This window comes from Notolepis coatsorum, assembly GCF_963971535.1.
Source record: "Notolepis coatsorum genome assembly, chromosome: 18".
NCBI classification, from domain to species: Eukaryota; Metazoa; Chordata; class Actinopteri; order Aulopiformes; family Paralepididae; genus Notolepis; species Notolepis coatsorum.
In genome coordinates, this window is record NC_140182.1 from 18,601,815 (window position 1) to 18,612,855 (window position 11,041).

Below are 11,041 nucleotides of genomic sequence, written 5' to 3' on the forward strand. Positions count from 1 at the left end.
CTATATTGTACTCCTTCCTTAGTATTTGTTCCCCCAAGCTGTGGATTAACAACAGCGAGTCAGCGAGATACAGACATGACTGGCGGTGAGATGATGGAGGACCAGGTGTGCATGAAGGGGAGAGAAACATCTGTAAGAGTCTGGTATGGTAGACACACACACAGCCCCCGAAGGAATGGCTTTCTGCCATCCCTCCCCTTGCGTGATGTCATAGCGTGTGTCATCGTCGCTATTCACTGCTGCAACACAGCTGATGGTGGTTCAGGCCAAACGATCCAGATTGTGACCTCCACAAATGATGGGTCTAAGATCATCTGCCTCTGTGATGGTGACCCGTTTTGTTTCTGTGTTCAAGCTCGCTTGGAAAAAGGACAGGAGGCACATTGCAGCTTAACTCAACAATATCACATGCAATACTGAATCTAAAAAGAGAGATTCTCCTTTTCTTCCCATCCTCTTATCTTTAATGTGCTGCAGACTTCTTGGAAAAAGGTCAGAGCCATCTCAAGAAAAGCCTAACACAAAGGCACAGCTATTTATATGAGCAAAATAATCACATTTATATGGTCACTGAGATAAAGAAATCCTTCGGTTTTTAAGTTTTCAAATAAAGCTCTCTGAGTTCCCGCTCCTCCGTGGGGGATGGCTGAGAGAATACTTGTTGAAAACTTAAATAAAGAGCACAGATGCTATAAAGTGTTGTATACACCAGTGTATAATTTCAAAGTGGTAAACCACAAAACCCTTTTTTTTGTTTTGGTGACATCTATTGGTGACGAGGCGTCATTGCTGTTGAGTTTTCTTCAGCCTTCCTTCAGTTGGTGTATTTGGACGTTGTGTATTTTGACAGCTTGCGTGCATGGAGAGAAGGAGGCAACAATTGCTATGTGGAGAGTGGTCTGGCATGAAGATGGTGGTGGCTTGGACCCTGGGGGTGGGGGTAGTTCTCAGCGGGTTTTTCCCTTTTTTTTTTCCTGCTTATGTAGTCTTTATTATATTGGTTTTCTTTTCTTTTTTCCATTTCTAAACAAGTGCATACTATTGTTTTTGTATACTAGAGCAGGCTTACTGGAGCGGTTCACTGAAGGTCTGCTGTCTGCATCCAAAAGGGTTTTCTTTCCAGGGCTCTCCAGACACAGAACACATTGGTATATTGCACGTTTTTATGTCAGATTACAATAGTATGTCCTCTTCACAACAGAAAGATTGGATTACGGTTCAAATTCAGCTAAATATCCCTTTAAGACATAGTCTTCTTCGGCATGTCCAGGTGAGGATTTACCTGCCCAGCCACTAAATAAAACACATACACAAACGCGGGCACACACACACACACGCACGCACGCACGCACACACACACACACACACACACACACACACACACACACACACACACACACACACACACACACACACACACACACACACACACACACACACACACACACACACACACACACACACACACACACACACACACACACACACACACACACACACACACACACACACAGTATACCGTATCTATGGCGACAGATTATGAATACAAATAACATCCGTATGACGGAGTCATAACATTCGAATTGGGTGAAAGACAGTAGAAGTAGGTAGGAAGAGTTGGTAAAAACTACAGCTTCACCAACACCAACCATCGACATGGGAAAGAAGGAAGTAACAGGAACTCATTGGGAAACAAGCTGCCAGAAGAGACACAATGACCGTCATTAGACGACACGTCCACTCACACACTGAACTTCTAGGGAGGGCTATACTTCCCTTTGCTTGCCGTGTTTTGACAGTTATAAATCACGGGAAGACGACGGCGGACGGCCCCCTTTAGCGCAGGCTCGCGCGCAACCCCTGCTGTATGTGATGTGCGTTGCGATAGGAAACAGCTGTTGCTGTTATGGCCCTGTAGGTGCGGAGAGGCCACAGTGTTTATGGATCTGTCTTTTCCACTGACTAACACAGCGCTCTCAGTGGCTGAGTCATCCCGGAGTCGAGGAGGAGACGAGAGACGGACCACACATCATTGTCTACCTTGAGTAAATCAATTGGACAGGGGGAATAAATCAGGGGAGACATTTGTTGTAGTGTTAGTAGAGTCGACGTCAATTGTGATTCACTTAAGTCGTCCCCCCCCCCCATACGTAATGTCTTGTAGTATAACATAGTGTAGACACCTGAATATGTCTAACAATAATTCAATGTGTCTAACCTAATTCCTTTTACTCTACTGTGTTCAGGATAACGTTGCGTAAACTCCCCTTTCTAACATTGACATTTAGTAGTGGAGCATGCACTGGACTGCCGCCAGGGGGAGCTGGTGTGACGTTGGGCAGGACAGATGACAGAAGAAGAAGGGCTGGCTGAAGGCAGAACTCAGACAGCGGAACAGCCTCTTCATCGTTTTGACACAGAAGCGAGCGGACGCGTAGAGCGGGGCTCTAGACATTAAGGACACGCGAGATATGACCCCCGCCACAGGGCGGGTTAGTAATGTCGTATGCGATAGCTTAGCTTCCAGTTAATGCTAAAGAGACATTGTGAACAAAGAAGCAGACGTGTTACTGCCGAAGAGTGTGGTAGATATTGCACACGTTGCGTTTTAGTTAAAGTATAGGGCGACAGGACAGGGGATCGTCTCGATCCACAGTTTAGTTTCAGTTAGGCCTAGCACCACAGTTTAGCCCGCGTGTCGCAGCAGCGGACTCCTCCACGGACGTCGCCGGACTACACCCACCTCCAGCCGTCGCCTGCCTAACGTCAACCCAGCCCGCCCCTGCCTGTCACAGGCGACAAGCACGGGACCGTTCGTCGGCCATCTCGCAACACGAACATTCGTTGTGGGAGCAGGCCCGCCCTTGGTTAAGTACACACGAGCCAGTTACAGTGAGCACTCCGAGTGCTGGAGCCTGGGGTAAACATTCTCTTCGTGTGGCGCGTGCCCTTTCAGAGGCGAAGAGAATCAGTACTTTGAACTGGCCCGTGTACCATTGCTTAGGGGCGCCCCGACGTTTGTTATTTTGGGGACTGCCGGCTTAGACAGGCTTTTTGTTTCAACTGTGGGCCCACTGTATTTTCTGGCTAGATGTGCTGTGTAAGCGGGAAGCGCTTTATTCATTGTGTTGCGTAAGCGGGAAGAGCGTTATTCATTGTGCCTCGTGTAAGTGGGAAGAGCTTTAATCATTGTGTTGTGTAAGCGGGAAGAGCTTTAGTCATTGTGCCTCGTGTAAGTGGGAAGAGCTTTAATCATTGTGTTGTGTAAGCGAGAAGAGCTTTAGTCATTGTGCCTTGTGTTGACAAGAGGATAGTAGCTTCAGTAAAGAGAACTAAATGGGATCACTGTGTGCGTGTCTGTTAATGTGTTGTCTTGTTTAACCCCTTCTTTTCGGGTAAGGTATATTATTGTTTAACCCCTTCTTACCCACGACATATACATCATTGGGACAGGTCTCTGCTCATCATCAAGGAAAGGTACTGCTTTGGGGAGAAAAGTATATCATCTATCACTACTGCCACTGGGTGTGGGAGGGTGCGGGAAGTATTAGGAGAAGTGTGGGTGTGTGGGGAATTACTGCGAGTCGCCCTGGAGGGCAAGGATCAGCGCACCACCCCTAGGTTGGTCAATCCTAGGCCCCATCCACTCCCTCTGCTAAAGCTCCACTCTAATACTCCTGCACTACAGTCGGGGACTCAGCCGGACTCAGATCTGCTGCGTTCCTACTACTTGGTGACAGTGTACATCTACTCTCATAAAGTAGGGATAATCCACCCTGCTACAATAGGTAGATTGATTTATTGGTAACACCTTATATTAAATGTGTATTAATTGATGTAAGTTAATGCACAAATGTGTCACATGCCCAGGTCAGGCCAGACCTGGGAGAGTCAGCACCACAGACATGAGGTGAACAATGGTCTCCTACCACCCTCTGGTGGTCACCCGCAGACGGTGCGGGCCAGTACATTGGACATGCTGACTAATGTTTTAACTTTAATTAATAGTGTGATTAATGTGGTGTCCTGGTGTGTGCTGTCGTTGACTTTCCCTTCCCTTGTGTGATGTGGTTCACTGTTTTGGTTTTGTGTTATGAGTTGCTTTAGTGTTTAGTTGTGTTGTTTGTTTCTATGTTTTAGACTGGGCTGCCAGGTGTTGTCAATGATAATTAGTAGGGGTATTTAAGTGTGTGTCTCCCTCTCCTCGTCGTGGCAACATACCTCCTGTTTCCCCCCCGTTCCTGTCCACGTCGTGTTGCACTGTTGTCATTCTAGTAAGTGTTAGTGTTTTGTTGTTTTGTATTGAGAAGTGTTGTAAGGAGTTTCAGTGTGTTATTTGTATTACACTTGGTTCTCCAGTAAACTTCCCTTCTCCAAGCATCGATCCTCGTCTCTGCCTCCGTTCCCTCTCTGCAAACTGTGTTCTAACCTTCATTTAGCAACCCCATCGTAACAGAATGTCGCCACCATTAACGAACGCAGCAAAAGGGCAATCGGTACCATAAGGATCGTCCAGAGCCTAATGGCCGGTGACATGCAGCGTTACTCACCTGCCAAGTGGGTGTTCCTGCTCCAGATGATCGACAAGGTCGCCACGGAGAATCCGACACTGGAGCCAGCGATGCGGGAGATGGCCGAACGGGTTGCTGCCCTCATGGAGGAGTATAAGCCGGGGGCTAAGGTAACTAGCCTGCCGACTAGTATCAGGCTCACGGTCAGCCTAGAGCCTCCCACCGCCGTTGAGGCTGCTCAGATGTCCATCGCTGATCGGATGACCATAGCTAACCAGACGTCCCCAGGTAGCACAGCTCCGCCTGTTAGCTCCGCTCCTATAGCTAACCAGACGTCCACAGCTAATACAGCTCCGCCCGTTAGCTCCGCTCCTATAGCTAACCGGCCGTCCCCAGTTAGCACAGCTCCGCCTGTTAGCTCCGCTCCTATAGCTAACCAGACGTCCACAGCTAACACAGCTCCGCCCATTAGCTCCGCTCCTAAAGCTAACCAGACGTCCACAGCTAGCACAGCTCCGCCCGTTAGCTCCGCTCCTAAAGCTAACCAGACGTTCCCAGCTAGCACAGCTACGTTCCCCACTGCTAACCTAGGCTCCAGGTTCACGGAGCCTAGTACCTCAGATGGACCAGATGTCCCTAGCTAGCATTGTCCCTGCAGCTAGTCAGGTTTCCTCAGCTAGCAAGCCTAAGAGGGCTATCATGACAGGAGCTGCTAGGTTTTCCCCGACAGCTAGCCAGGCCTCCCCAGCTAGCACAGTCCCCACTGCTAACCTAGGCTCCAGGTTCACGGTGAGCCTAGTACCTGAGACGGACCAGATGTCCCTAGCTAGGATTGTCCGTGCAGCTAGTCAGGTTTCTTCAGCTAGCAAGCCTAAGAAGGCTATCATGACAGGAGCTGCTAGGCTTTCCCCGACAGCTAGCTTAGCCTCTGCAGCTAACCAGGCATCTACAGCTAACCCAGGCCCTACTGTTAGCTTAGCTTCTGTAGCTAGTCAGGCCCTCCCAGCTAGCATTGTTCCTACAGCTAGCCAGGCCTCCCCAGCTAGCACAGTTCCCACTGCTAGCTTAGGCTATGCAGCTAGCCAGGCTTCCAAAGCTAACCCAGTCCCTACTGTTAGCTTAGCCTCGGCAGCTAGCCAGGCCCTCCCAGCTAGCATTGTTCCTGCAGCTAGCCAGGCCTCCCCAGCTAGCACAGTTCCCACAGTGAGTCCAGGCCCCACAGTTAGCCTAGCCCCCGAGGCTAGTATGGCTAACAAGGCCTCTACACTGGGTCCAGACTCCTCATCCCCGGATCCTACACCACGCCTCGCCGCCGAGACCGGTCCGGTCTCCGCGCCCTGCCCGGCCTCTACACCTGGTCCGGCTGCTGTGCCGGCTCCCGGCTCCTCGACTGATCCTGGCTCCCTGTCTGGTCCAGCTCTGCGCCGTGATCGGCGTCCTGGTCCTCGCCGTGGTCTTCGCCGTGGTCTTCGCCGTGGTCTGCGTGGGATCCTGCTCCGGGGGTCGTCGCCGCCGCACCTCCGTTCCGGTTCTCCTGAACCGGTCCCTAGTCCGGTGGCTGGAGGGTCTCTCGTCCGGGATCCTGCTCCGGGGTCCAGCTCCCCTTCCCGGGCTTCTGCACCTGTCCCCACCCCCCCTCGCCGGGCCTCTGTTCCCAGGTCCAGCCCCCCTCCCCGGGTCTCAGTGCCCATCCCCACCCCCCCTCCCCGGGTCTCGCCGCCCATCCCCACCCCCCCTCGTCGGGCCTCTGCTCCCAGCTCCGGCTTCCCTCTCCAGCTCCCTGTTTCTTTCCCCGCCTCCCCTCTCCGGGCCTCTGTTCCCGTCCCCACCCCCCCTCTTCGGGCATCTGCGCCCGTTTTCAACCCCCCTGGCTGCTATGCCCCTCCTGGGTTTTTTTCCTCGGCCTTCCGGCCCCAGTTCTCCGGGTCCTCGCCCTGGGTTTTTTCCGGGGTCCCAGCCTCCTGCGTCGCCCGTGGGCGGACGATATTTTCGGGGGTCTGGAAGCCCCCCGTTCGGGGGGAGGTACTGTCACACGCCCAGGTCAGGCCAGACCTGGGAGAGTCAGCACCACAGACATGAGGTGAACAATGGTCTCCTACCACCCTCTGGTGGTCACCCGCAGACGGTGTGGGCCAGTACATTGGACATGCTGACTAATGTTTTAACTTTAATTAATAGTGTGATTAATGTGGTGTCCTGGTGTGTGCTGTCGTTGACTTTCCCTTCCCTTGTGTGATGTGGTTCACTGTTTTGGTTTTGTGTTATGAGTTGCTTTAGTGTTTAGTTGTGTTGTTTGTTTCTATGTTTTAGACTGGGCTGCCAGGTGTTGTCAATGATAATTAGTAGGGGTATTTAAGTGTGTGTCTCCCTCTCCTCGTCGTGGCAACATACCTCCTGTTTCCCCCCCGTTCCTGTCCACGTCGTGTTGCACTGTTGTCATTCTAGTAAGTGTTAGTGTTTTGTTGTTTTGTATTGAGAAGTGTTGTAAGGAGTTTCAGTGTGTTATTTGTATTGCACTTGGTTCTCCAGTAAACTTCCCTTCTCCAAGCATCGATCCTCGTCTCTGCCTCCGTTCCCTCTCTGCAAACTGTGTTCTAACCTTCATTTAGCAACCCCATCGTAACACAAATGTATGGTGAACAAACACTGTTCAGGTTGGCATTTGGCCACGTACATATGCAAACTGGTAATTTAGTTTTTTCTTCTGTTTTTGTCCATGCCTGTTTTTATATTGTATGTTTTTATGAATTGACCTGTTTTTTTGTTTTTAAACTTGTGAAGCACTGTTTTTACATTGTATGTTTTTTATGAATTGCCTTGTTCATTTTCTTTTTTGTTCTTAACTCTAGCGCCACCAGCTTTCCCCATCTGCACTGGCTGGCGCCAGCTTTTCTTGACCATTTTCACGATATTTCACGATATTTGTGGAGCTATTGTATATTCTATATTATAGCTATGGAGACAATATTATGGCTCATTTGACAGACACTATTTCTAGTCCAACACGTAAAAAATAATTTGTTTCTACACACTGTAGTTTATTACACGCTAAACATCGCCCATTTCCAAAATAATCCAGTCTTTTTCTATAGATCGCGAGATATGACGCGTTATATGCAATAAGCCCAAATCATTCTGGTTGATCGCCTGAAACCCCAAATACTCCCAAATCAAAGGTGTATACCATGTACTATGTGCCTTCTGTTAGGATGGGGTTTGGTGGAGCCCAATAGCAGAACACAGGAGGAGAGAGAATGGAGCGTTTTAGGGTGTTTTAATATTATTCGCCCATGTAGACAGGTTACAGGCAGCGAATACAGAAATGTGCGACAGGTACGAGAATGGGTAGTCTGCGAGGGTAGGGGCACTCCTTGTGTAGCACGGGGCGACAGGTACAGGAGTGTGCCGTGGATGAGAGCAGGTGCACTCCTTGTGCAGCACGGGGCAGTAGACACAGGAATGTGTAGTGGGCGAGAGCAGGAGCACTCCTTGTGCAGCATGGGACGTCCAGGTAGGAGGTGTACTGGAGCGGAGGTCCTGGGCATATAGAGAACAAGGGTTAGGACAAGGTATAACAATAAGGACTGGGTTGCAAGGCTTGGGTTCGTCGTCGTACCTAGGAAGCTAGTTTAAAACTCCAACGAGGGTAGAGCAGGATCTGCGGGCTGAAGTATCCTCTCACTGATGAGGGAATCCGTCACAGCCGTGTTGATTGATGTGCTGGCAGCGTGGGGATACGGTGAACGGATGCTGCCCATATAAGGGTGTGAGAGGATGAGGGGTGAGGGAAGCTTCCGCCGCGATGGTGAGGAAGGAGGAGGAGGGGTGAAGAAGGCTCGCCGTGATTATAACACCTTCACAAAATTACCCCGAAAATGCGATCGTTACAAAAAGCTTGGTTTAGGTCCGGTAAAATACGACACTGTGATCGTTACAGAAACATGTTTCAGGTTCGGTAAAATAGACATAGAATATACCTTACCTTAGCCAGAAGGTACTCCAAAAAGAATAATTTCAATGATCCCATCGGCGATCGCGATTACTCGTTTATATGTAATTACTTGTGTATACGGGAACGATGTAACGATCCCATACTCAGCCCTCGTTTGGGCTGTGGGGGAGAAGGAACATTGGAGTCCTACCTTCCTCCAGTCTCATACCACCCTCTAGTGGTCACCAGCAGTTGGTGCAGACATTGATTACATTGTTAACTCACATGCTTACTTTGATTAATGGGATGATTAATGGGATGTCACTGTGTGTGTTGTTGTTGAACTTCCCCACCCTGGTGTGAATTGGTTTCCCTGGTTAGTGTTTTGGTATTGCTTATTGTCTAGTGGTTAAATATTTGTTTTGGACTGGCCTGGCCAGCTGTTGTCAATCATCGTTAGTCTTGGTATTTAAGTGTGTGTCTTCCTCTCTTCTGGTTGTGGCGTCATCCCTCCATGTTACCCCCAGTTACCACTGTGTTCCCTTGCCGTCGTGTCTCCTGTCATCTCTCCCGTGCCTTGCTGTTTTTGTACTAAGTGTTGTAAGTAGTTTGAGTATTCCGTTTTCGTTCTCATGCCTCAGTTCGTCGTGTATTAGCGCCAGCTCGGCTGTGCCATTTATGTTCCGTTTTGTAACGTGTCGTCTTCCAGTAAAGTCTATATGTATACACGTTATCCTGCCGTCTCTGCCTCCTCCATTCCTGTCCGCAACTGAGCTCTCCTCGCCTTCCCTCACTACCCCAATCGTAACAGGTTTTGAGGCAAGAAGATCTCCTAGCAATTGCTCTGCAAGAGCTCCTCCCCCACTATTTGCTGTACACACACGACTGTGTGGCACAGCGGAACAACAACACAATCATCAAATTTGCTGAAGACACAGTAGTGGTGGGCCTGATCTCTGCAAACGACGAGAGGGCCTACCTGGAAGAGGTAGAGATTCTGGCGGGATGGTGCCAGGAGAACTGCCTCTCCCTGAACGTCAGCAAAACAAAAGAGATGATTGTGGACTTTAGGAGGTTGGGGGTCTACAGCCCCCTCAGCATCGACGGGGCACCGGTCGAGAGAGTGAACAGTTTTAAGTACCTCGGAGTCCACATATCCGAGGACTTGACATGGACCACACACATTGAGAGTGTTGTGAAGAAGGCACGACAACGCCTCTACTTCCTCAGGCGCCTAAGGAGGTTCAACGTGAGTCAGAAGATCCTTAAGAACTTCTACTCATGCACAATAGAGAGCATCCTGACAGGCAATAGTCCGGCACATACAAATTTGTAGATATGGTTTACATAAAAACCTTGGAGATAATTTTTCGTGCTAAGAGTAAGAACCTACAGTACCAGCTTGTATTCAATGTCTCTTTCAACCAAGAGAAGGAAAGTATAATTTAAGAGGGCTGTGTATTCTTAAAACATGTAAAAAGGTAAGAACTAATGTAAAAGCTAGATGTGTTTCAATTTTGGGAGTTAAATTGTGGAATAGTCTTAGTGACGGGTTGAAGTTGTGTACTTCTCAACTTTTAAAAAGGCCCTAAAGGATAAAATAATTCAGGAGTACAGTTTTGAGTAAAACATCAAACATTATATAATTTTTTTTTCTAAACAAATTTAAATAAAAAAAGATTATATCTTGCAGCATATTTTTTTTTTTTTTGTATTTTTTTTTTTTATTCTTTTTTAAACAAACATATAAACAAACATGACAACACACGATAAGATATACAAGCATTAATTGTCAGGGCACATCCAATGAGATCACCTTTTGGTTAGTTGTTTTATATAAGATATACCCATAATACCTGTTATCTAAAAAAAAAAACCTACACACATATGCTCAGCTCGAACCCCCCCCTCCCGGACCCCACCTTGAGAAGTACCTCCACTATCCCTCGCACCTAACCAGACACTACCATTATAAGCTAGCTTTTATTCTCTCCACCACTTCTAACCACATTGACATTTTGGATTCATTGAGACCCAGAATTCTTGCTGTAGATATTTCATGGTAAATTACATCGAGATATGTAAGAAACCAAACTTTACGGCACATTTTTTCCGGTTGAAACCAGCGTGATGCGATCAGCTTTTTGGCTACTGTGATACCCGATAAAACCAATCTCTTTAGCTGTGGATTCACTGCAAACTCAAAAACATCATTCAACAGCAATACCGAGGGGTGTACAGGTATATTCCAAGATACGAGTTTTGATATTTGTTGGGTCACATCTTTCCAGAATGCCTTAACTGGTGAGCAGTCCCAATACATGTGCATAAATGTCCCTTAGTCCCCATTTGTACATTGGGTGCATTTGGAATCTTGTTTGAGCCCCATTCGGCACAGTCTTATAGGAGTCAAGTATGTCCTGTGAATATAGTTAAGATTGATTTGTTGATGATCCGGGTTCCTTGATGTAAGTCGGACATTTGCCCAGGCTCCTTGCCAATCAAAGTCATTTTCCAGGTCTGGTATATATCCCTCCTCCAGACAGAGTCAAGTTGGAGGGTTTCATACGAGGACGTTAGTAATTGATGATAAAATTCT

General features: G+C 48.3%; 1 protein-coding gene across 1 annotated transcript in view; it reads right to left on the bottom strand.

The window, feature by feature from the left end:
- The window catches only part of met (MET proto-oncogene, receptor tyrosine kinase), a gene marked incomplete at both ends in the record, with an annotated part of 44,980 nt that extends 40,710 nt beyond the window's left edge, over positions 1 to 4,270 (bottom strand). Inside the window, 1 exon segment of the mRNA XM_084335089.1 lies at positions 4,222 to 4,270. Within this exon segment, the coding sequence (XP_084191215.1) occupies positions 4,222 to 4,270 (49 nt within the window).
- Positions 4,271 to 11,041: the final 6,771 nt, after the last annotated feature.